The 23,298-nt window shown below is 41.4% G+C and overlaps 3 protein-coding genes and 2 pseudogenes across 6 annotated transcripts; all 5 read left to right on the top strand.

Annotated features, from left to right (window-relative positions):
* Positions 1–3,691: 3,691 nt before the first annotated feature.
* LOC4331848 (ethylene-responsive transcription factor 1-like) lies at positions 3,692–4,888 on the top strand. Its single transcript, XM_015776733.3, has one exon. The coding sequence runs from the start codon at positions 3,753–3,755 to the stop codon at positions 4,740–4,742; it is 990 nt and encodes a 329-aa protein (XP_015632219.1). The 5' UTR covers positions 3,692–3,752; the 3' UTR covers positions 4,743–4,888.
* Positions 4,889–8,755: 3,867 nt separating this feature from the next.
* Positions 8,756–9,881, top strand: LOC4331847 (ethylene-responsive transcription factor RAP2-3). Its single transcript, XM_015775100.3, has one exon. It carries the CDS (start codon positions 8,824–8,826, stop codon positions 9,787–9,789), a length of 966 nt encoding a protein of 321 aa, XP_015630586.1. The 5' UTR covers positions 8,756–8,823; the 3' UTR covers positions 9,790–9,881.
* A 4,051-nt stretch (positions 9,882–13,932) lies between these two features.
* On the top strand, positions 13,933–18,067 carry LOC4331846 (SAP-like protein BP-73). Its single transcript, NM_001423916.1, has 2 exons — positions 13,933–14,050; positions 16,519–18,067. The coding sequence occupies exons 1-2, from the start codon at positions 14,029–14,031 to the stop codon at positions 17,622–17,624; spliced, it is 1,128 nt and encodes a 375-aa protein (NP_001410845.1). The 5' UTR covers positions 13,933–14,028; the 3' UTR covers positions 17,625–18,067.
* Positions 13,945–20,523, top strand: LOC124459653 (uncharacterized; annotated as a pseudogene). Its single transcript, NR_174993.1, has 6 exons — positions 13,945–14,050; positions 16,519–18,250; positions 18,338–18,753; positions 18,859–19,295; positions 19,372–19,546; positions 20,093–20,523. The product of NR_174993.1 is annotated as an uncharacterized protein (transcript).
* LOC124459652 (ATPase, plasma membrane-type pseudogene) lies at positions 17,987–21,252 on the top strand (annotated as a pseudogene). 2 transcript variants are annotated; one of them, NR_174991.1, is made up of 6 exons: positions 17,987–18,250; positions 18,338–18,753; positions 18,859–18,998; positions 19,073–19,295; positions 19,372–19,546; positions 20,093–21,252. The product of NR_174991.1 is annotated as an ATPase, plasma membrane-type pseudogene, transcript variant 1 (transcript). The 2 variants fall into 2 exon arrangements; NR_174992.1 differs by having other exon boundaries at positions 18,859–19,295.
* Positions 21,253–23,298: the final 2,046 nt, after the last annotated feature.

Here is a 23,298-nt window from a genome sequence, read left to right as displayed (position 1 = left end):
ACATGTGGGACCATATATTAATAGTGTAGTATGTAACTATAGTATAAATAAGCTATTAAATTGGCTATAGATAAATTGGAGCTAGTAGTTGGCTACTATTGAACTTGCTCTTATAACCCGCAAGTTGCCGTCGCCTCCCGCCATCTCGCATGATTAAAAGTTTAAAACCGAACCACCAAAAGCGCGACGGCAAATTGCATCGCCAAGTTGCCACTGGAACAGGGACACGCAATTAATGTCTCTCACCCTTTTCCTCTATCTCAAAAGGTACATTTCGTTTTCTTTACCTAATTTCTCCCTCTCAAAATAAATTTATCTTTCATTCATCTCACACGTATCAATACAAAATCGGAAAACTAAAATACATCTATTTTATCAAACTCTATATAGTCTCTTATTTATCTATTTTTAATATAATTATTTTATGCTTTCACAAACTTCGATGTAACGATTACTCTAAAAATAAATTTATTCTAGGACAAATGAGCGAAAAATGAACATATAATGAGAGAGAAAGTACCTTTGCTCAAGTTTCAAATGTTCTCGTAGCAAAGAGTACTACTGGTAAATACTCTACCATGATAATAAACCTTTGCTACAATATGAGATAAAATCCTTTGTGTTACAAATAGATAATGAATCTGGTAAAACTGAAAATCACGCTGTGCAAGCGACTCTGTGAAAAAACTGTTTCTGGTGCTTTTGCTGCTGTGCCTGGGACCTCCTCAGCTTGTGCAATACCGCTTTCCTGAAACTTGGCACGCCGCAGACCGCAGCCACCTTGGTTTTGCACATCAAGTTGAATGACCGAGTGTGACACAAGATCCTGTATAAACAGAGAACGCCATTCGTTAATTCGCTTGCAAAAAAACTTTCCCCAGTGTGACATGGACACTTACGTCCTGTTTAGTTCGAAACGAAAATTTCTAGCGTGTCACGTCAAATATACGGACACACATTTAAAGTATTAAATGTAGACTAATAACAAAACAAATTACAGATTCTATCTAGAAACTGCGAAATAAATTTATTAAGCCTAATTAATCCCTCATCAGTAAATATTTATTGTAGCACCATATTGTTAAATCATGACGTAATTAGACTTAAAAGATTCGTCTTGATATTTACACGCAATCTATACTTTTTTTTATATTTAATATACATGTGTTCAAACATTCGATGTGATTGGGTGAAAAAAATTTGCGTGTACACTAAATAGGGCCTAATTCGCTTGCAAAAAAAACCTTTCCCCAGTGTGACACGGACACTGAATATATATATATATATATATATATATATATATATATATATATATATATATATATATATATATATATATATATATATATATATATATATATATATATATATATATATATATATATATATTTGCTACTCGTAGTACTAGCTTTGACTGTAGCTGCATCCTGCTGCCTGCGACCCTTGGTTGCTACCAACAGATGATGCTGTATTAATAAACGAGAAAGTGAGCAGGTCAAGTTGGCAACTTGACAATACCGGAATTCCAAGAAACTGGGGTTGGGGAGAAAGTTTTGGTATTCGCAGGCGATGCAGCCCCGATCTCCGTGGCTCACCCGTGTGGCCGTGATGCCGTTGGTCGCACACGTTTGGGTGAGGGGAGTCCATGGTGTTGCGGAGGAAGGTTTGGTAGGAAGGATCGGCGAGCTCAAAACCGGGGAAAGCTCTTCTTCACTGTGTTGTTTGGCTTGTTGGGTTTCGGATTCGTGTGATGATACTCCAGTTTGATACTACAGTAAAATCACATGAACCCGTAAAATGTACTAATAGTACGGTCAGAATTTTGAATGGATTTTATAGGGTTGATATCCATATAGTCTAAGAGCAATTTTAATAGTATAGCCCACTACTAAGTCTAATTCATTTATAGCCGATATAATAGTCAATTTATACAATAGTTGTTTACTATACTATTAATATATGATCCCACCTGTCATACATATATTGTGTCTTGGAGTCCGTACTGCAGCTGACTACATATCTGTAGCCCGCTACTCTTCTCTCTCATCTTTTATCTCATTAAAATATGTTCATAGCTAGCTAATAGTCTGCTATTGTACCTGCTCTAAGAGCATCCACAATGTAGTCCAAAAGTGATCCATAAGCAATATAATATGTCATTCAACCACCTAGTAACATTGTGAAATTAGTACATAGCAAAAAAATAACAAAAGCTACCCATAAACATATGGGCTGGAGGATAAAATATATTATTTGTCTCTACTTCTTCTCTCCTTCTAATACTATTTGCTATCTATATACATTATGAATGTTACAATAGTTAAAATCCATACATGTGGGTCCCGTCTATATGGACTACTTTTGCTATACATTGTTGTTGGGCCCCTTTAAATCGTAGAATTGATAAAACGTAGGAATAGAAAAAACGTAGGATTTTGATAGAAATGTAAGTGTAAAACAGAGGATTGAAAAAACGCAGGAATGACTGTTTGATTGAATCATAAGAAAAACGCAGAAATTGGATGAGAGAGATATACTCAAAGGAAAGTTACCAAGAGGTTGAAGCTCTTGCTAAATTTCCTCCAAAATCTATATAAGATTGTTCATTTCATAGGAATTTCAAAGGATTGGATAGGATCCAATCCTTTGTTTCAAAGTGTTTCTTAGGAAATTTTTCTATAGGATTGAAATCCTCCAAAATTCCAATGTTTTTCCTCTAAATCAAAGGGGCCCTAACTACATGTAGTTAGTAACACTTACTTCAATCAAATCAAGTTTATTTTAAGTTTTGTTAGCACCTGTAACCACATTTCAATATTGAAAAGACTTTTGTTGCTTTTAGGTTTTCTCATCTTAGTTTATTTTAGAGCCTTTGTTTCTAAATCACTAATAATATATATATATATATATATATATATATATATATATATATATATATATGAAAGTTTTATTCATAAATTGTTTGTTTGCAAATATGTCGTGGGTCTCGTTTAAGGGCCTGTTTGGTTGGTGCCACATTTTGCCACACTTGAGGTAGATCAGTTTGACCAAATGTGATTAGTGTTTAATTTATTTCCACAATTTTGACATGCCACATTTTCTACTCTTTTGGTCCCACTAGTCATAGACTCTTTTCTTAGCCAAAGTTTACCACAAGTGTGGCCATCAAATTTTGAGACACATAATTTGCATCTTGCCACACCTTCGGTACAAAATTGTGGTAAATCGAGGAGGGCTTCCAAACAGGCCCTTAGGGGTCCGGATCCTACCTGCTCCAGTGGCTAACGGGTGCGGGGTGCCGAGCAGCAGAAGCAGTGAGCGCGGTCGTGCCCTCCACGAGCCCATCTCCTTCCCCTTCCCTTTCCTTGCCGGGCCAACCAATGCACGCGCGCCGTCGCCGTCGCCGTCGCCGCGGACAGCTGCCACACCACACACACACACACACACAGCACGGCCCGTGTCTGGTACTCCCCCTACGCAAGTGGGCAAACGCAGCAGCAGATGCATTGCACCTTCTCCTCCCCCCTCCCCCCGCGTGGGCCCCACCCACCTGACCTTATCCCTTCGCCCCCCTCCTCCTCCTCTTTCGCCGCGATTTCTTTAGGATTTTTTTTCCCGCGATTTCGGAGCCGCGGGATGGATGGCCCCCCTCCCCCCTATTTAACACCGCCTCGTCGCTCTCTCCTTCCTCATCACAAGCTCACAAGTTCACAACCCAACACCCAAAAGCAAAAGAAAAGCAGCAACCAAAGATGTGCGGCGGAGCGATCCTTGCGGAGCTCATACCGAGCGCGCCGGCGGCGAGGCGCGTCACGGCGGGCCACGTCTGGCCGGGCGACGCCAACAAGGCCAAGAAGAAGGGCGCGCGCGCCGACGACTTCGAGGCCGCGTTCCGCGACTTCGACAACGACTCCGATGACGAGGAGATGATGGTGGAGGAGGCGGAGGAGGAGGAGGCGACCTCCGAGCACAAGCCGTTCGTCTTCCGCGCCAAGAAGGCGGCGGCGGCGGCGTCGAGCAGGCGCAGGAAGCCGGCGCAGTACAGGGGCGTGCGGCGCCGGCCGTGGGGGAAGTGGGCGGCGGAGATCCGCGACCCCGTCAAGGGCATCCGCGTCTGGCTCGGCACCTTCACCAACGCCGAGGCCGCCGCGCTCGCCTACGACGACGCCGCGCGCGCCATCCGCGGGGACAGGGCCAAGCTCAACTTCCCTTCCGCTACCACCCCTGACACCCGCAAGCGCGGCCGCGCCACCGCCGCCGCCGCCCCGGCCGTCAAGGCGACCCCGGTCATCAACCTCGTCGAGGAGGAGGACGAGGAGGAGGTCGCCGCCGCCATGGCGTCCATCAAGTACGAGCCCGAGACCAGCGAGAGCTCCGAGTCGAACGCCCTCCCGGACTTCTCCTGGCAGGGCATGTCGGCCTCCGACGAGTTCGCCGTCGCCGCGGCGGCGCTGTCGCTCGACAGCGACGACGACCTCGCCAAGAAGCGTCCGAGGACCGAGCCGGAGGACACCACCGACTCCGGCTCCGGCGACGACACCGACGCGCTGTTCGACGCGCTGCTGTTCGCCGACCAGTACAACCACTTCAACGGCGGCGCCTACGAGTCCCTGGACAGCCTGTTCAGCGCCGACGCCGTGCAGACCACCGCCGCCGCCGCCGCCGCCGACCAGGGCATGGGGCTCTGGAGCTTCGACGACGGCTGCTGCCTCGTCGACGTCGAGGCCAGCTTGTCCTTCTAGGCTCTAGCCGTCGTCTCCGGCGACCCTGTGACTCGATCTTGTACCATGTCATGTACATAGAAGAGTGGTTTTGCCAAGCAAGCATGTGTTCGTCCTGGTTCCTTTCGGTAATGAAAAATTATGTGAGGCTTCTCGTTCTCGTAAAAGATCTTTTTGGCTGTGCCTTTGATGCAAAAATCTGAGTTTCAGTTAATCACCATGTTTATGTTGTCTGATGTTCAAGAAATCAAGACAGGATTAATATGTTCAAGAATTCTTTGGTTCTTTCAACATGATTGATGAATCTTTTGAACAAGAAGAAGATAGTGTTAGGCCGAACGCAGCAACAACTGGTATGCTTTTTGAACAAAGACTAGACCATTAGTTACTGCTACTGCGAGTGCAAAGGCAAAATTATCTGAAACGCGCTCCTATTCAGATTCACATGAAAGGCAAAATTAGATTCGAATATGGATGAATTACCCCATCTATCTTTACACTGCTTCACATTCAGATGCGACTCTACCAACGAGAAATCAAATGACCCACCAGCATCTATCAGGCTGTCGATCATTTCGGTGGCGAGTTTATATCAGGTCGCTTCAACGAACTTGCTGTCGGCAGTAGCAACTATCATGGCCTCCAAACAGCGAGAAAAGATGCTGCTAATCTTCGATCTTATCCCTACACTACTTCTACTAGTACCTTCATTGTTCCATTAACATCATCTCCGTCAAAAAAGAAACAAAAAATATACAGAGAAAGAAAGAAAGAAAGTAACTTCAAACAGTTCTGAATTCTTGAATTTCCCTGTCGTGGGATACTGTATCGCTGTGACAACACGGTGGTGATGGCCATAGCCATGCCGTGTTTGTCTGCTAATCTGTTTGTTCCTGTCACTGATTCCCTTCTTGTGAAGGCAAAGCTTTGACACAGCCGTGTCACCGATGGCACGAAACAGATCTTTCACTTTCTCATGCAGTGAAGTTACTTTGGCTCTCGACGGCGACACAGAACGATCTCTCTCTTTCACAAGGCGAAAGAGGATTTGTAATTGTTCGTCTCCTCTGGTCACCATGAATTATATAAATTTATAATATGAGTACAACCCTATTGAGTTTTCATTTTTCTGTTTTGGACTATTTCATCAAAGTCAATTGATTGGAGATGGCAGCAGAGATTGTTCGAGCAGAACGAGTAAACAAAAAAGGACGAGATATATACATTTGTTAAGCCTCAACTTGACTGCGAGGCCACATACAGAGCCCCCAAAAGCTAGGAAAAAAGTAGTGATATTTCCCCCATGTTAGAGATAAGGGACACGAATAAATATTTGCTATGTCTAGAAGCCGTCCATGCGTTCTTGGCAGAGAAACAGTGAACCTGTTCAAGATGCTTTCTCAAGTAGGTAGAGTTGAGTTGCTCAACTAGCAATTCCAGCATACGACAAAGCAAATCGATCACAGCAAGAGCCAGCCAACTTCAAAAAGAAAAGTTTTTTCTTTCTTTTTTTTGGGCAAGTTGAATCATGGATGGGAACACGCATGACAGCGCCATTTCATTGCATTATACAAACCGAAACGCTGCAATCATGTATGGACTCTGCCTGCACAGGCCCAGCTGGGCACCATTCCTCTGCTTCTTGCATACCAAACTCTTCTCTTATCTTCAGAGTTCATCACTGAATTAAAATACTCTGTTGATAGTGCTAACCATTTTCTCCTGTGACCAAATAATTGTTTCTGAATTTCTTCTGCTTGCTAACTGCCCAGGGACTAGTAAGGGCCTGTTTGGTTCGTGAAATAAAAAATTTTGGATGTCATATCGGACGTTTGACCGGATATCGGATGGGGTTTTCGGACACAAATAAAAAAACTAATTTTATAACTCGTTTGAAAACCGCGAGACGAATCTTTTGAGTCTAATTAATCCGCCATTAGCACATGTGGGTTACTGTAGCACTTATGGCTAATCATAGACTAATTAGGCTCAAAAGATTCATCTCACGATTTCTTCCCTAACTGTGTAATTAGTTTTTCTTTTAATTTACATTTAATGCTCCATACATGTCCAAAGAATCGATGTGATGTTTTTGGGAAAAACTTTTTGGGAACTAAACGGGGCCTAAATATGTTCCGAATTCAGAAGAAAAAACTGTCAAACTAAATCATAAACGGCAGAATCTTGAGTTTCTTTTAGGAAGCAAAAGGTTGCAAGTGAAATGCGAATCATGTTCAGTTGGTTTCTGTTCTATTCCATGAGTGTCCGGACTTTTTGTGCCACATTTTGTTTGGGGGGGGGGGGGGGGGGGGCTACCAGTTGTGCCCCATACCGCTGTCTGCATACCTGGGCAAGAACCACGGTTTTGTGTGCTTGCTGTGTAGTATGGATCATCAGAAAGAGTTCTTGATTAGCTAAGCGATGACAAATACAAACCAGGTTTAATTAGTGCAAGTGTCATAAATCTCAAAAAGCTAGTCCTAGGTAGTACTTAACCGGTCAATAGAAATAACAAAGGAGATAGGTATTACTAGCATCACAGTTTATGATATGAAAATGAATGGTTAGTGTCAGAACTGGAGCTTTACAAATTTTGTTGGATCAGGGAGAGGATAAGAGTGCCAACTCCATTGCATTGGCTTGTTAAATACTACTAGTAGCCACTAATTAACATGAACCCTCCAATTGTATGGAGCTAGCTTTTAAGTACCTTTAGCTAATTAAACACCCACTTGTTGATGCAGCCTACTGGCAAAACTGGAAGGCCGTACTCCGGGAACGGTTTCGGTATCGTGAGATCGTTGCCTTGTTGTACTGGTAACTGTGAGTATGGACGTCACTGGTAAATTACTGGGCTTATCTATATCCTGCAGTTACTGAACCCTTGTCAAAAGGGCAGGCCATGTGCAAACCAGACGATCAAGAACTCAATTCCCGTTTATAACATTGGAGTTCACTGTTCATCGCAGTAAATGAACAACTAGCTCGTACAAAATTTCTGCATATAATTATATAAAATAGGATTATTGAAAAATTTCACAAAACTGCAGATATTTTGATAAAACTGTCACAAAATCACATGTTTAAGTTGTTGTGTCACAAAATACGCATTTAACATCGAATTTATCACAAAAGTATAGATCTAAGCTATGGTATCTCGTAAAAAGCACATATTAAACACATAATTAATTGCAAAAGCTTTGCAAAAGTATATATTGTAAAAGTTATCTTGATGAAACTTTTAAAATACACAAAGTTAAACTGGGTACAAAGCGATAAATCTGTAGCTTCGTGATATCATTTCTTAAAAATATAGTTTTATGATAAATTGGACCACGTTGATTATGTGTAAAGCTTTAAGTCTGTAATTACTATGGTACTCCCTCCGTCCCAATATATAAAAACCTAGAACCGGATAGGACATTTCCTATTACTGCGAATCTGGACATGCCGCTAGGAAATATCCCATCCGGTGCCTGTCTAGATTCGTAGTACTATGAAATGTCCCATCCGGTTCTAGGTTCTTATATATTGGGACGGAGGGAGTAGTTTTCAATGAAGGGTAAACGGTTTTGTGAAATTTACTCAAAGGGATTATCCTTTTTATGGAACTTCTTACGAAATTCTAACCCAAGGGTAAACTGTGTGTCAACTGTCAAGGAGTAGTAGTAGGAACTGAGCATCCAGGCTGGGAGTTTAGAAATTAGACCAGGTTCAGGTTCTGAAAACCTTTTGGTGCCAAGCGGTGGAGGCGACGAGAGAGAAAGGTCAGAAGTGTACTCGGTTGGTGCAATATGCCGTTCCTATCCTCAATTCCTCCATCCTCCCACCCACGACCCTTGAGCGCCTCGCAACGTCGTCGGCTCGGCTCGACTCGTCTCGTCGCCCACGAATTTTGGAGGGTCGCGTACTGAGCTCGTGGCCCGCGTGACCATTTCTTTTATTTTCTCCCCCTACTTTTCCCGCGCTGCTTTCCCCTCGCGCCATCCAAGCGCCCGCCTCTATATATGCGCGCCGCCACCATGTCCAGCTCCGGCAACTAGCTACTGCGAAGTGCGAACTGATCAGATCGTCGAGAGGAAACCCAAGATCCAACGACGACATGTGTGGCGGCGCGATTCTGGCTAACATCATACCGGCCACGCCGCCGCGGCCCGCCACGGCGGCGCATGTGTGGCCCGGCGGCGACGGGGAGAAGCGGCGGAAGGTTGGTGGAGGCGGGTGTGATGACGACTTCGAGGCGGCGTTTGAGAGATTCGGACGTGAGGACTCTGAGATGGAGGAGGAGGAGGTGGAGGAGGTGGTGGTTGGGAAGAAGGCGGCGGTGAGGCGGCGGAGGGCGACGCCCGCCGCCGGGCGCCGCGCGAGGCCGAGCAAGTACTGGGGCGTGCGGCGCCGGCCGTGGGGGAAGTGGGCGGCGGAGATCCGCGACCCCGTCGAGGGCGTCCGCGTCTGGCTCGGCACGTTCGCCACCGCCGAGGCCGCCGCCCACGCCTACGACGCCGCCGCCCGCGACCTCCGCGGCGCGACCGCCAAGCTCAACTTCCCCTCCTCCTCCTCCTCCACCGCCGCCACCCCACGCCCCCGCAAGTGCCGCCCCACCACCGCCACCGCCACCCCCAAGGCGACGACACCGAACGTCGTCGTCGTCGTCAACCTCGTCGACAAAGAGGCCGAGGTCAGCGAGAGCTCCGGTGCCAGCAGCAGCGCGCTGCCGGACTTCTCGTGGCAGGGCATGTCGGCGTCGTCCGACGACGACGCCGCGGCGCAGCAGGCACTCCTCGACGCCGCCGGCGGCGCCAAGAAGCGTCCCCGGAGCGAGCCCCACGTCACCTCCGACGACGAAGTGCTCCCGGCGTCATTCGACAGTGACAACAACACCGCCGCCGCCGGCCTGCTCCCGCTCGACGATCCTTTCTTGTTCGGCGACCAGTTCGGCGACCTCAACGGCGGCGCGTTCGCCTCGCTCATGGACGGGCTGTTCGCCGCCGGTGAAGCGAACGTCGCCGGCGAGAGCGTGGGGCTCTGGAGCTTCGGCGACGACTTTCTCAACGCGTCGTACTATTAGCTAGGGCTTCCATAGTTCTTGTACTTTACTTGTACTGTACTGTATTGTACTGATTGTTAACGTTGCCATAAAGCAATCTTGCTAGTTTGTAATTCTGCGTGTGTGGTCGAAATTTTCATGTTTGTGTTGTTTGAATCTGTAGTTGTCGTATCGTTTGGGGTGTGTTTGATTTGAACCTGTGTCCCTTCTGACCTTGATTCACCTCAAGCGGCAAAGGAGCCCTTTAACATGTGAAAATTTTGACAGAAACCGGGCCTGATGGACTGCAGTAAAAACAAGAGATTCAGCGTGCATGTAGCTGTAGAAAACTATGATCCAACAGGCCCAAACAACCCAATTAATCTGAACATTCAGAAAGACAAATATGGTCAATTATCCATCATGGCAGTAAAAAAGATAGGAAATTAGTCCCATGGTGTTATGTGTTATTATACTTGTAGGTTGTAATTCGTTCCTTCTTTATTATTATTGTATTCAAAGCTACTTGGCTTCGACTTGCAACATTAAGGGCTTATTCGTTTTTGAAGGATTTTAACACACATGAATAAGAAAATGTGGAGGAATAGGAATTCATGCACACTTCAGTCTATATGAATTTTCCAAGAGATTTGAGTGGATAAAAAATTCCTTAAGTTTCTTCTCTACAACTTGTAGGAAAGGGAAATTTCCTTTGGTTTCTATGGGCCGGTTCAAATCAACAAGCTGCTATTTGTGGCTAAGAAAACAGGTGAATTATTAGCACATGATATATGTGCTATTATAAATTTTAAAAATATATTTATTTGATTTTTTTCCAAAATACTTTTACATATATTTTTTTACACAAAACACATTGTTTATATTGATCTAGGGAACGTGTTATTTGAAAACGAAAAACAAGAAAATTGTTATTTCGAGCTGCCGAAAACGAAACTCATACTTCTTCGTTTTCATGGAGAGATAGATCAGAGAGTTTCGGCCACAAGTTCCATGGAGCTCGTACTGCTTGTGCTGTGTAGTGTGTACTCCTACTTATTCAATTAGGGCCTGTTTAGTTCGCGAAAAGAAAATTTTTGGGTGTCATATCGGACGTTTGACCAGATGTTGGAAGGGGTTTTTGACACGAATGAAAAAACTAATTTCATAACTCGCCTGGAAACCGCGAGACGAATCTTTTGAGCCTAATTAATCCGTCATTAGCACATGTGGGTTACTGTAGCACTTGTAGCTAATCATGGACTAATTAGGCTCAAAAGATTCGTCTCGTGATTTCTCCCCTAACTGTGCAATTAGTTTTTAAATTTATCTATATTTAATACTCCATGAATGTGTCCAAAGATTCGATATGATGTTTTTGGGAAAAAGTTTTTGCGAACTAAACAGCGCCTTAGTAGTACAACTTGCGACAAGTTCTTTTGCTCCTCAAGTACAGGCCCAAGTTGAGTCACAACTCACATCTCACAAGTTGCGTGGCCACAAGAAAAAAAAAGCGTCGGGAAAAAGGTAGTGTCTAGTGCTAACGACTTGGAGCAGTAATATGCATTTATGCTTTCACGTCGGTAAGATGTAATGGGTGCCTAACCTAGGCCGTGCTAATCCTATCTGTTAGTTTGGCCGTCTTTAGATTCAAAATTTTTTCTTCAAACTTCTAACTTCTCCGTCACATCAAATACTTGGACACATGCATGGAGCATTAAATGTGAACGAAAAAAAAACCCAATTGCACAATTTGCATGTAAATCGCGAGACGCATCTTTTGAGCCTAATTACACCATAATTTAACAATGTGATGCTATAGTAAACATTTGCTAAATAACGGATTAATTAGGCTTAATAAATTCGTCTCGCACATTACAGGCGAAATTTGTATTTTGTTTTGTTATTAGTCTACGTTTAATACTTTAAATGTGTGTCCCTATACTTAAAAAAATTTTAGCACACGAACTAAACACATCCTTTATCTGTTGACTATAAACCATTTTGTGCCTTTTGTGTGTGCATTGGTCCATGACACATGGATGACCATAGTGAGATTAGTACTGCTGAAATTGTGTTCATCTAAGGGGGAAAGAGGGAAAGAGGTTGTTGATCAGAGTGAGAGGATGGGGAGTCTAACTGTCTACGCTCTAGTACTTCCTTCGCATGATAAGTTAATATAGTACGGAATATAATATATCCCAGTACTATAAATCTGGACATACATCCGCCAGATTTGTAATATTGTGATCTATCACATCTAACTAGATTAATTTATTTTTGGATAAAGAGAATAAGAAAACTAGACTGGAAAGCCTAACATGGGATCTTCTGCGAGAAATGTGGTTTTCTACGTGGTTTCAGCGGTTTTTGCCGCGGTTTTACGTAGTTACACGTTTGCGTCGTTATGTAAATAATATTAGGGTATCGTGTTTCCTACCAGAACAAAATAATTATGTAATATGTGGGTGTTTACTTTCCAGCTCATCATATGATCAAGCATCACGTTATATAATACTAAATGATTGATCTTTTTTATGAGAAACCACACCATCATCATTTGGAAAACCAAGGTTGAAACAGATGTTGCGGTTGTGTTGATGGATTTGGGGGTCGTGCACACGGTGATCGATAGATGCACGTCTTCACGCGCTAATTATTTTTGGTCAAGACTCAAGAGAGCCAAGTATAGAATAGCCGACAGAGGCATGTTTGGCTTAATTAGGCTGAGACCATGACAATTTTTCAGAGAGTTTGCTGATGATAATATCCGTCGTTTTAGATGCGGTAATATGGTACTTAGTAAAAAAAGGAGCCGTGGATATGATGATATTATCAAAAGAAGTGAGCCTCTTAAGCTCCGTAGACTAGTTAGTTTCCTGACATCCATTAATTTGCTAAGTCGATGATGTGGGAGAACTTAGCACCAAATTGTCTAATTTAGAGTTTTGACTACAACAGAAAATGAAGTGGCATTTTATTTTATTCCGGTTACTTTGTTTATCATTATCTCTAAGAATAATTTATTGATATATGAAAGTTATTTCAGTACAATCGTCAAAAAATATTTTCAATATTATGATTTTACTAGTTTAAAATAATTACTCGGAATCCACGCGGCGTTGTTATAGTACATGATGTGGATGGACGTGTGCGTATATATCGACACGGTGCGAAAATTGCAGTAGTTGGTAGTAGTATGTTTTAATATTTAGAAAAGTAAATAAAATATCACGAGAATAGAATTTAAATGTCTAAGTTCTGGAGATGGCACCGTCCATTTTCAAAACTTTTTCATAAACATTATGCTGATCACTGTCATGTCGGTTAGCTGTACGCCTGTACTATTTGTCTATTTTCAGAGTGTTTTAATGGCTTCTAGTACTATTTTTTTTATTTTCCTCAAAAGTAGCTCATTTTATTAATTATACTCGTAACATATTTTAGTCAAACTTTACCAGACAATATCCTAACTTCGCATTTCTAGCTATATGATACTATACGATGTGATTTTCGGAAGAATACACTCGATAAAACATGTGGGCTGACATGACACGGCCTGTCCAGTGAACCATATCTAATCGGGCAGTGCCCACTACCCAGACATGCATATTATTATTTAGGGTTATTTGTAAAATTTGTCCATATTTTTTTAATTTTGCAAGATGCTACTCGAAAGACAGTTCTAGTAGTATTTTTACAATTTTTTAGTGGCAGTGTTGCAATAATAATTAATGATTTAAACCAGTGGCAAATTTGTAATTGCCTTTATTATTTATTATCCACCATCTCAATCATATACTCCCTCCGTTTCTAAATATTTGACACCGTTAACTTTTTAGCACATGTTTGACTATTCGTCTTATTAAAAACTTCTGTAAAATATGTAAAACTATATGTATACATATAAGTATATTTAACAATGAATCAAATAATATGAAAAAAATTAATAATATTTAGAAACAGAGGGAGTAATAAATAAAATCATGCAATTCCGAATAATAAAATAAAATAAAAATCTACCATCCCAAAGGTGTCCTATATGTTCCGTTTGGAAAATAGAATTAAGCTATGGATACTTTCTTTTTTCAGATTTGCACCGTTTTGGAGGGGGATAGGATATGCAGATTGAGAGTGCTTGGCGAAATTACTAAATTACCCTCGCCGTTTTTGACGTATTGTTTTCGTGAGTTATCCGTTAGTTCGCCCGCCGCCGCCGCCGCCGATCCCCATCCATCCCGCGAGGCGCGAGCGAGCAGGGCGCCGTCGGCGCCGTCGTTCGTCATGCTGCTTCCGCCGCATCCAGGTGAGCACATCCTCCGCCACCGCCGCCTGCGCCGATTCCCATCCATCCATCGCTCGAGCGAGCGAGCGGGGTCGCCGTCGCTTGTCCTGCTGCTTCCGCCGCATCCCTTACGACGCACATCCTCTTGTCTCATCTCCCTCTCTCCACCCACGCAATTTTTTTTCTCGAATTTGCGTTAACCCTAGCTTCGTTGTAGTAGAAATTTGCCTTAACCTTAATACTAACAAATGTTTGTTCCGAAAAAAGTTTGGGGTTGGGGGGGGGGGGGTGGGGTTCAACTTAACCCCTATGTCCCATGTCAGATCCGCCACTGCTTTATTGTGTGTGGCGCATTGTCTCTTAGCTCTTTTAAGGAAAACTAACTATCGTTCTCTATGAAATCTGGCTCGCATTTTCTTTCAAAAAATCTGGCTCGCACGCACTGCTGGTGTAAATATGATGATACATTGTAAGAATGAAATATAGAGTTATTAAGTTTAGTTTCTTTAGCAAGTTATTAATGATTCATACACTGTTTATGAGTGTGCCATTTTACCCAGGTTTCCAAAGGCTGCTTGCTGGCACAGCTTGGAGAACGTATATGGTTAGAACAGTGAAAAAGGCTTTAAAACCAAATGAATTATTCTGTTTCCTGTCATTTCCTTTAAATATCACGCGATCCAAACTTCTAGCCCTAAGTGTGGTAAGAAATCACTGTAGGATGATGCATCCTCACAAGCCGTAGAGCAGCTTGGGAAAAACTGGAAATTTAAAACTGTCTTAGCTAAAGGAATTCTTGCTGTCCGCATATTACTTTCATGGTTAATTTGGTGTCAAATTACATGCTTATCAGCATTTTTAGTGCTATATGTCTGGAAGCACTATATACACAATGATAAATGAGGTAGGTAGTATAGGCTACTAGACCTCTTGTTGATGTCTAGTTCCATTTTGTCATGAATAGGAAATGCTAGTGCATCAGGATAGTGAATATTCCTCCGGGAGAGATCAGACGGTGACATCTTGAGGTAGAAGAATGATAAGTGAAATCTATTGAATAACACATGAATAGAATTTCACTCTATTAGGGTCCACTAAGCCAAGGCTAGATATGTTCTTTTCCATAGCAGCTTGAAAACACCAGCCGTTGGTTATCTGTTATGTACTATAATATATACTGCCTCTGTAATGTTGGTACCTCCATTTGTAAACATGATGGTTTGGAGATGGGTGGGGTCCCCAATAATAAAAGACTATGTGAATAACTCACCTTTTATGTGAAACTAATGGTATCAATTTCACATCACCATCTTAATAGAACTTTATATATCAGTGGTTAGAGTTAAAGAAGTATATCTGTGGAGATTCTAAATCATCAATCATTAACTCTTTGTACTTTGAAAACAGACATATGGATGTGTTTTTGTGCATTGAAAACCTGTTTGAACTTAATTAGATGATCGGTTGGTACTGTTCTTGCAAGTTTCCTTAGCCCCATTCTTCTTGATCAAGGTTTTCATCTACCTCTATCTTCCAGGATGCATTGTATTGAAAAAATGTTTCAAATCTACTTCTAGTTAGGTAGGTAGACTTCCAGCCTTTATTTTCCTCTCTTTTTGCTATCATGTTTAAGAACTCAAAGCACAATGGAACTTGTGGCTAAAACTCACAGCCTCACTGGCAGCGTGATAGAAGGCTAACTGCTAGTGCAAGTAATGCTGAGAGCAAACATTATATGAGTGGGCATGGTATGTTTTACCAGAGTAATGCGCTTGATTAATGGGCTGAAATTGTAATGAACCTTCACATGGACATGAAACAGACCAGCTGAAATTGAATGGCTTCTTCTTCCCTAAATTGCTTTCTTGATTTCCCTATTACAGCTTCCTCTGCCCTGCATTCATCCAGATAGGATTAAATTGTTAAGGCACATAGCAGGTCTACATTAAATGGCCCATACATTTTATCCAAATCTTACCCATATGGGTCAGATGTGTATGATTGTATGCTCTGATCTGTAGCGGCTTATATTTTTCCTTTTAGTTAATTGTAACCGACAAGCTGGGCTCCACATGATATTTATATGTTTTGGTAATGCAACCTTTTCGTAAAAGAGAACTATTCGTTATTTTAACATACAAACACATCCTTTTTCATTTCATTTTTTAGAAGTTAATTACGTGTGAATGATCATAGCAGGTCATGTATGTGAACACTGCTGACTCAACATGAAACTGCCACTGATAAACAAATATAGAAAGAAGGAACTGCTTATGGCACTATGATTTTTTTAAAAATTTTATGCACTTTATGTACACTTGTTTTCGCATTATGGGAATGGGGTGAAGTGGAAAAAGAAAGTTGTGCCATGGCCATCTGTATGTCCAACTTCTATGTATCTATATATCTTGTGTACTGCGAACCCTTCAATCTGAAACATTTAGTTTTCGTCCTTATTCATTACTATGCTATTGTTTCTTGGGTTTCAGGCAGAACATTACCAGCCTATCATGGAGACAACAGATTTCTTCTTGGAGCTTGTTTCCTGAGTAAACTGCCTATGCTGCGCCCAATGAAGTTGTCTTTGGTATGCAGTGCTAATCCCAACAACCATAGGTCAAGAAGTTCGGATATCACACGCCATCAGAAGGGTGGATCAGCTCGGAGGAAAAGTAAGCCTTACCAGGAGAAAGATGACTCTGAGAATATTGATGAATTCGATACTGATATTATGTCCTCCAAAAATGGACCACCCATCTCTTTGACAAGCAATTCCCGTCCTCAAGCAACATCAGTCCCAGGGGAAAGAGAGAAGGAGATAGTAGAGTTGTTTAAAAGGGTTCAAGCACAATTGCGAGCAAGGGGAAAAGGGAAGGAGGAGAAGAAGCCTGAACAAGCAAAAGCACAGGGTGAGAGGGGCAGTGTTGACTCCCTTCTAAATCTGCTTAGGAAGCACTCAGTGGACCAACGAAGGAAGAGCGGTGATGAGAAAGAACAGAGTGTTGACCAAACAAAGAGAAGCAATGAATCTGGAAATAAACAAAATTCAAGCATCTTCATAAAGAATGACACTCAGGAAGAACAGAAAAAGCCACATCCTGCAGCCTTCAAAAGGCCAGCTTCAAATTTTAGGCGAAGATCCCCTGTTCCTAATGTAAAGTTCCAGCCTGTTACCAATGTTGATGCCGAACGAGTCATCAATAACATCAATGATGCCGTACAAGAGGCTAAGCCAACTTTGGAAAATAAGGCTGCTACAGATGAACCAGACTCGGTTTCTACATTCGAACCTAATTCTGTAATAGAACCAGAAAACCTATCTTTGGATGACCTTGATCATATTTCAGATGATGAACCTGATGCTTCTGATACTGATGAACCCAGTGGAGAATATGATGAGCCATCTTTGCAAATCCCAAGTGTTCCAATTATTGATGAATCTCATGATACGACTCTGAAATCTTCCTTAGGAGGTCCTGATTTAAGCACTTTGAAGGTCACAGAACTAAGAGAACTTGCGAAATCTCGAGGAATCAAAGGATATTCCAAGATGAAGAAGAATGACCTGGTTGAACTGCTGAGCAACATGGCTTGATCCATCAGCAGCCCTGTCAACTTGGCTCTGTTTTGTCCCTTGTTAGTCACATTGTCTTGGGCATATGCACTATCTTGCCATTCCTATCTTATCTAGATGAAGTTCTTTTAGGTAGAAAACTGTAAATGAGCAAGGTAAACAATGTTCTGTTCTGGTTTTATCGTTGCCCTTTCTGTTACCTAGCCTCTAGTTACCATTGTTTTTGCGTAAATCCTTCATCAGAATTGAACCCTGGATTGGCCATAAGACTGGCAACGATTCGACGTCATGCTGATTATGTTCTGATGTGTAGTGTTCTATTCTTATCTCTGTTGTTTCTCCTTTCTCATGGCAGCTCTTGTCTGCTGTTGCATGGTTTCTCTCGTTTACATCCATGGTTGTTACTGAACGTTTGATGCACAAGTCTTTTGTGTGTTCATGAAAAGAATAAGCAGAAGCAACCTATAATGGATTTCTTTGGTGTTCAATCGTTTACTGTCTTTGTTCAGAGCCAAGGTACTGATTGGGAGGATTTCCTGGGAATTGTCTGCCTCCCGATTATCAATTCAACAATCAGCTTCATTAAGGAAAACAATGCAGGCGATGCAGCTGCTGCACTCATGTCCCGGTTGGCGCTAAAAACAAAGGTTTTTTTTTCTGAACAGAAATTTAAAAATTGCAAGTGAATCCATTGTGCTAGTCTGATCTTGTTGTATACATGGATTTGCTACCAGGTTCTTAGAGATGAGCAGTGGCAAGAGCTTGATGCTTCCACATTGGTACCTGGGGATATAATCAGCATCAGGTTTGGTGACATTGTCCCTGCAGATGCGTGCCTACTTGAGGGAGATCCTCTGAAAATGAATTGCCACACGCCGTTCATGCGAAAGATGTCGATCACTGGAATGTCAGACTAGTTGCTCCGTGTAAATAATTTGATCACATTTTTGTTTGTCCTTCATCTTGTAGTCAGCTCTCACTGGTGAATCCCTTCCTGTCACCAAAAGAACCGGGGACCATAGTGTTCACTGGCTCAACATGCAAGCATGGTGAGATTGAAGCTGTTGTCATTGCAACTGGGATACACTCTTTCTTTGGCAAGGCAGCTCATCTAGTGGACTCCACTGAGGTTGTTGGGCATTTTCAGAAGGTGATTCATCAATCTTTAGACTGTAATAAGATTATAAGAACCTCACAAGTGGATGTGCTGTAAGCTGTTTCTAACCACTGAATTTTCTGATTCTTACCTCCATAGGCAACTTCTGTATCTACTCAATCGCCATTGGTGTGATTGTTGAGGTTATAATCATGTTCCCAATCCAGCACCGGTCATACCGAGATGGGATTACGACTTCCCTCTGTTTATGGTTCTGATCATAGCCATACTAAATGATGGTGACGATCATTTCTCTCTGAATTTTACTGTTTCTGAAGCATAAATATATAGGTTCGGCATCTGCTTTGATCAGGAACTATCATGACAATATCAAAGGATCGCGTGAAGCCATCACCAAGCCCAGATACTTGCAGCTGGAGTTGTCATCGTAGCCTACCTTGCATTGGTCACCATGCTGTTCTATTTGTAACTCCTCAATAGGCTTCATGTCTGCACATTACCAGAAGCAAATTTTCAGATGATTGCATAAAATAGATAACAAAACAAAGTATGATGATCAGCAAGGCTGATATCAGGTAAGCATACGTTTAACTTCGTTTGAAGGGAATGAGGTGAATGGTTGCTGCTGTTCAAAGTGTTCTTCCATTGCAGCTTTGCGTTTTCTTCTCCTTATCACAAAGAATGCAAGGACTGCCCCAGAGCTTCCACCAAAACATGAACCACCATTGTCTTGACCTGGGCTGTTTGGACGGTTTGGTGGAGGGGGGAGCTGTATATGATGGAGGTGGTGGATTTCCGTCAATTCTGTACACAAGGATCATAATAGGTCAGTGTACAACTCTCATTTTTGCATGTTCATAAGCCAGGAGAACTCACTGTAGATTGTTTAACTTCTTAATTTGACTAGGAATCCAGCCAGTGAAATGATTTTTTGCAACATTCCTATATAGGAAAGCAAAGATATGAGATGTGGTACTGCACGTGCAAATAAAATATTAATTACTTATAGGTTGATTTCTTACAGATCATCAAGGGAGAGATTAGCAAGGACATTGATATAACCAGTAAATTTATTGTTCTGCAGATATCTGAGAAGAACGAGTATGGGATCACAGGCATATCACTCTAAAAAGACATATCTATGAGATAAAAATAATCCAAAAATAATCCTTTTTCTTACAATGCCTGTAATCCCATGCTCGTAGATATGCCTGTAAACCCATATTCGTAGAAATATCTATTTTTATCTCATAGAAATACACACACACATACATATGTACAGCATTCATTATAAGAAACGTGATAACAAAAAAAAAAGAAAGTCACTTTTTCGAGTTGCCGAAAAAAGAACTCATACTTATTTTTTCTGTAGAGATCAGCGAGTTTCAGCTACTAGTTCCATGGAGCTCGTACTGCTCGTGCGTGTGTACTTCCTTTAGGTGGTATAACTTGCGACAGAGGTTCTTTTGCTCCTCAAGTACAGGCCCAAGTTGGGCCACAAGTTGCGTGCCCACAAGCAAAAAAAAAAAAATCACCTGTGAAAAGGTAATGCCAAGTGCTAACGACTTGGATTGGTCGCTGTAAACTCACGAAATGCATAGTAATATGCATTTGTGCTTTCACGTCAGTAAGATGTGATGGGTGCCTAACCTAGGCCGTGCTAATCCTATCTGTTAGTTTATCTGTTGACTACTGTGCATCATTTTGTCCAACTTTTTTTAGAATTACACTATTTTGTCCATTTTGTGTGTGCGTGCATTGGTCTATGACGTATGGATGACCATAATGAAGTTAGTACTGTTGAAATTGTGTTCATCTAACGGATAAAATGGGGAAGAGGTTGCTGATCAGTGAGAGGATGGGGGAGCCTAACTATCTACTCCCTCCATCCCATAAAAGAACAATCTAAGATGGGGCATGATATTTCTTAGTGCAATGAGAAAACGTCACATATTATCCTATGTTGTTTTTTTGTGGACAGAGAACATAAGAAAACTAGAGTAGGAAGCATATTCTGGAATCTTCTGCGAGAAATGTGGTTTCAGCGGTTTTTGGTGTGGTTTTACGGTATGTGCACGTTTGTGTTATTATGTAAATAATATTAGAATATTTTGTTTCCTATAAGGATAAAAATAATTTTGTAATGCGTAGGTGTTTACTTTTCAGCTCATCATATGATCAAGCATGATGTTATATAATCAAATGATATACCCTTTTTTATGAGAAACCACACCACCATTTGGAAAACCAAGGATGAAACAAATGGTGCAATTGTGTTGATGGATTTGGGGGTCATACACACGGTGGTCGATAGATACATGTCTGCACGCGCTAATTATTTTTGGTTAAGTGAGCCAAGTATAGAATAGCCGACAGAGGCATATTTGGCTTAATTAAACTGAGACCATGACAATTTTTTTATAGAGTTTGCTGATGATAATGTTTGTCGTTTTAGCTGCGGTAATATGGCTCTTAGTAAAGAAATGTACCGTCGATATGATGATCTTTTCAAAAGAAGTGCGCCTCTTAAGCTCCCTAGACTAGTTAGTCTCCCGGCATCCATTAATTAATTTGCTAAGTCGATGATGTAGGAGAACTTTGCACCAAATTGTCTAGTTTTGAGTTTTGACTACACAAAAAATGAAGTGGCATTTTTTTTATCCCGGTTACTTTGTTTATCATTATCTCTAAGAATAATTTATTGATATATGAAAATTATTTCAGTACAATCGTTAAAAAAATGTATTTTCCATATTATGATTTACCAATTTCAAAAAAAAATACTCGAAATCCATATGACAGTATTCTAGTACATGGGGTGATGTGGATGGACGCGTGCTTCATGTATCTACACGGTGCGAAAATTGCAGTAGTTGGTAGTATTTAGGTTTCCATATTTAAAAGAGTAAATAAAATATCACAAGAATAGAATTTAAATGTCTAAGTTCTGGAGATGGTACTCTCCATGTTCAAAACTTGATCATAAACATTAGGCTTCAGGGTGTCATATTGGCCCCTAAATTGTTTCCATGAAGAGCGCTGATCACTGTCATGTTGGTAAGTTGTGCTATTTATCTATTTTTACAGTGCTTTAGTGGAATCTTCTTCTAGTACTATTTTTTATTTTCCTCGGAAGCAGCTCATTTTATTAATTATATTTGCTGCTTTGCCAAGTAAGTGGAGCGTGGTGACCACGAGCCACATATTTTAAGAAGGGAGCATTGAACTTACCATTCAAGGATCGATCGCGATCGATTCCTAAAAAATAGCCATAAGTGCAGAAAAGCATTGGGAAGGAGACATGCTTAAAAAAATGCGGATGGTGGATAATAACAATGCTAATTAGCCTGTCGTCTGCTCTAATCCCTTTAGCTTTGTTGTTGATCTGTTCTCTAGCTACCTTAAACTGAATTTTTGTTGTTATTGGAGAGCTTAATTGTTAGTATTTGTGGAAGTGTGTGACATCATTGCTGAGTAATCAACTTAACCTATAGCATTTAGGATCCTTTGTGGAGGGAAATTAGTAGGCTTGCCTGAAGTGTTACCCCCTACTCCACCTTCTAGCTATCAATCATTAGTTTGTTTTACTAGTAACCACGCACTCCATATCACTTGGTTTTTCTCTCCAAGTTAAACTTTATTTACTACAACACCTAACCAGTTTTTATTAAATGTATATTAAGAATATTTGTCATTATATTTATTTTCGGTTAGAAATACCGCTACATCTTTATCCTCACAATTAATATGAACAGAAGTAGTTGTCGGTACCTGATAAACCTAATTAAAGATAACATGTATAGCATTAGCTTGTTTAGGTTTACCGGATTATTATTTTCATCGTTTATTTATTGGCTTATCAGGCTAAAGTAAATTTAAAATTATAACTTAATCTTAGAGATGATTATTTTTGGGTCATTTTTCATGTTAGCCTATTTATTAGCCCTTTGTTTTTAGACTGCCAATAATAACACCGATATAAAATTTTTACTTATAAATTATTTTTCGATGTTTAATGAAACTTACCAGAGCAGTACTCTTTAATTAACTACCTGCCTTTCTTATTACAAGATCAACTAAAAATTTTCTCCGCGTAAAGCTAAAGCTCAGTGCTGAATCTACAGTGCCATGATCACGCAGAATTGGTGCGGGATAACTTCGTGGGGATTCGCATGCAAGGTGATAATTAGTTAAGACAAAAAAAAACAGAAAGCAAAGTTTTAGTGGCACACCTAGGGTGTATTTAGTTCACGCTAAAATTGAAAGTTTCTAGCTTTATATGTGTAGGAAAATTTTAATGTGATAAAAAAATTAAAAATTTATTGAAAAAGTTTGGAACTAAACAAGTCTTAAACAAAGGCTAACCTTATCTCGCGCGAAGACGCAATTAGGCGTCCTTTTTAGAGTTGATTAATTTTTGGGGGGCCAAGCCGAGCGGAGTGGACCGTGACGAGGACGGAGGATGCATGTGTCCGCCACAAGCCAGGGAGAGGAAGAGAAGAGACGCCGCGACACGACACTTGCCTAGTTCTCGTCGTCTACGCATGCGGCGCTCGTAAAAGTTGGGCGTTCTCCCCG

This window comes from Oryza sativa, chromosome 3, assembly GCF_034140825.1.
Source record: "Oryza sativa Japonica Group chromosome 3, ASM3414082v1".
NCBI lineage: Eukaryota > Viridiplantae > Streptophyta > Magnoliopsida > Poales > Poaceae > Oryza > Oryza sativa.
This window is presented reverse-complemented; position numbering and strand designations above follow the sequence as displayed.

Coding starts and splice junctions, on each gene's coding strand:
- LOC4331846 (NM_001423916.1), top strand. CDS start 14,029: ATGCTGCTTCCGCCGCATCCAG. Junction 14,051..16,518: donor GCTGCTTCCGCCGCATCCAG/GTGAGCACATCC, acceptor CTTGGGTTTCAG/GCAGAACATTACCAGCCTAT.
- LOC4331848 (XM_015776733.3), top strand. CDS start 3,753: ATGTGCGGCGGAGCGATCCTTGCGGAGCTCATACCGAGCGCGCCGGCG.
- LOC4331847 (XM_015775100.3), top strand. CDS start 8,824: ATGTGTGGCGGCGCGATTCTGGCTAACATCATACCGGCCACGCCGCCG.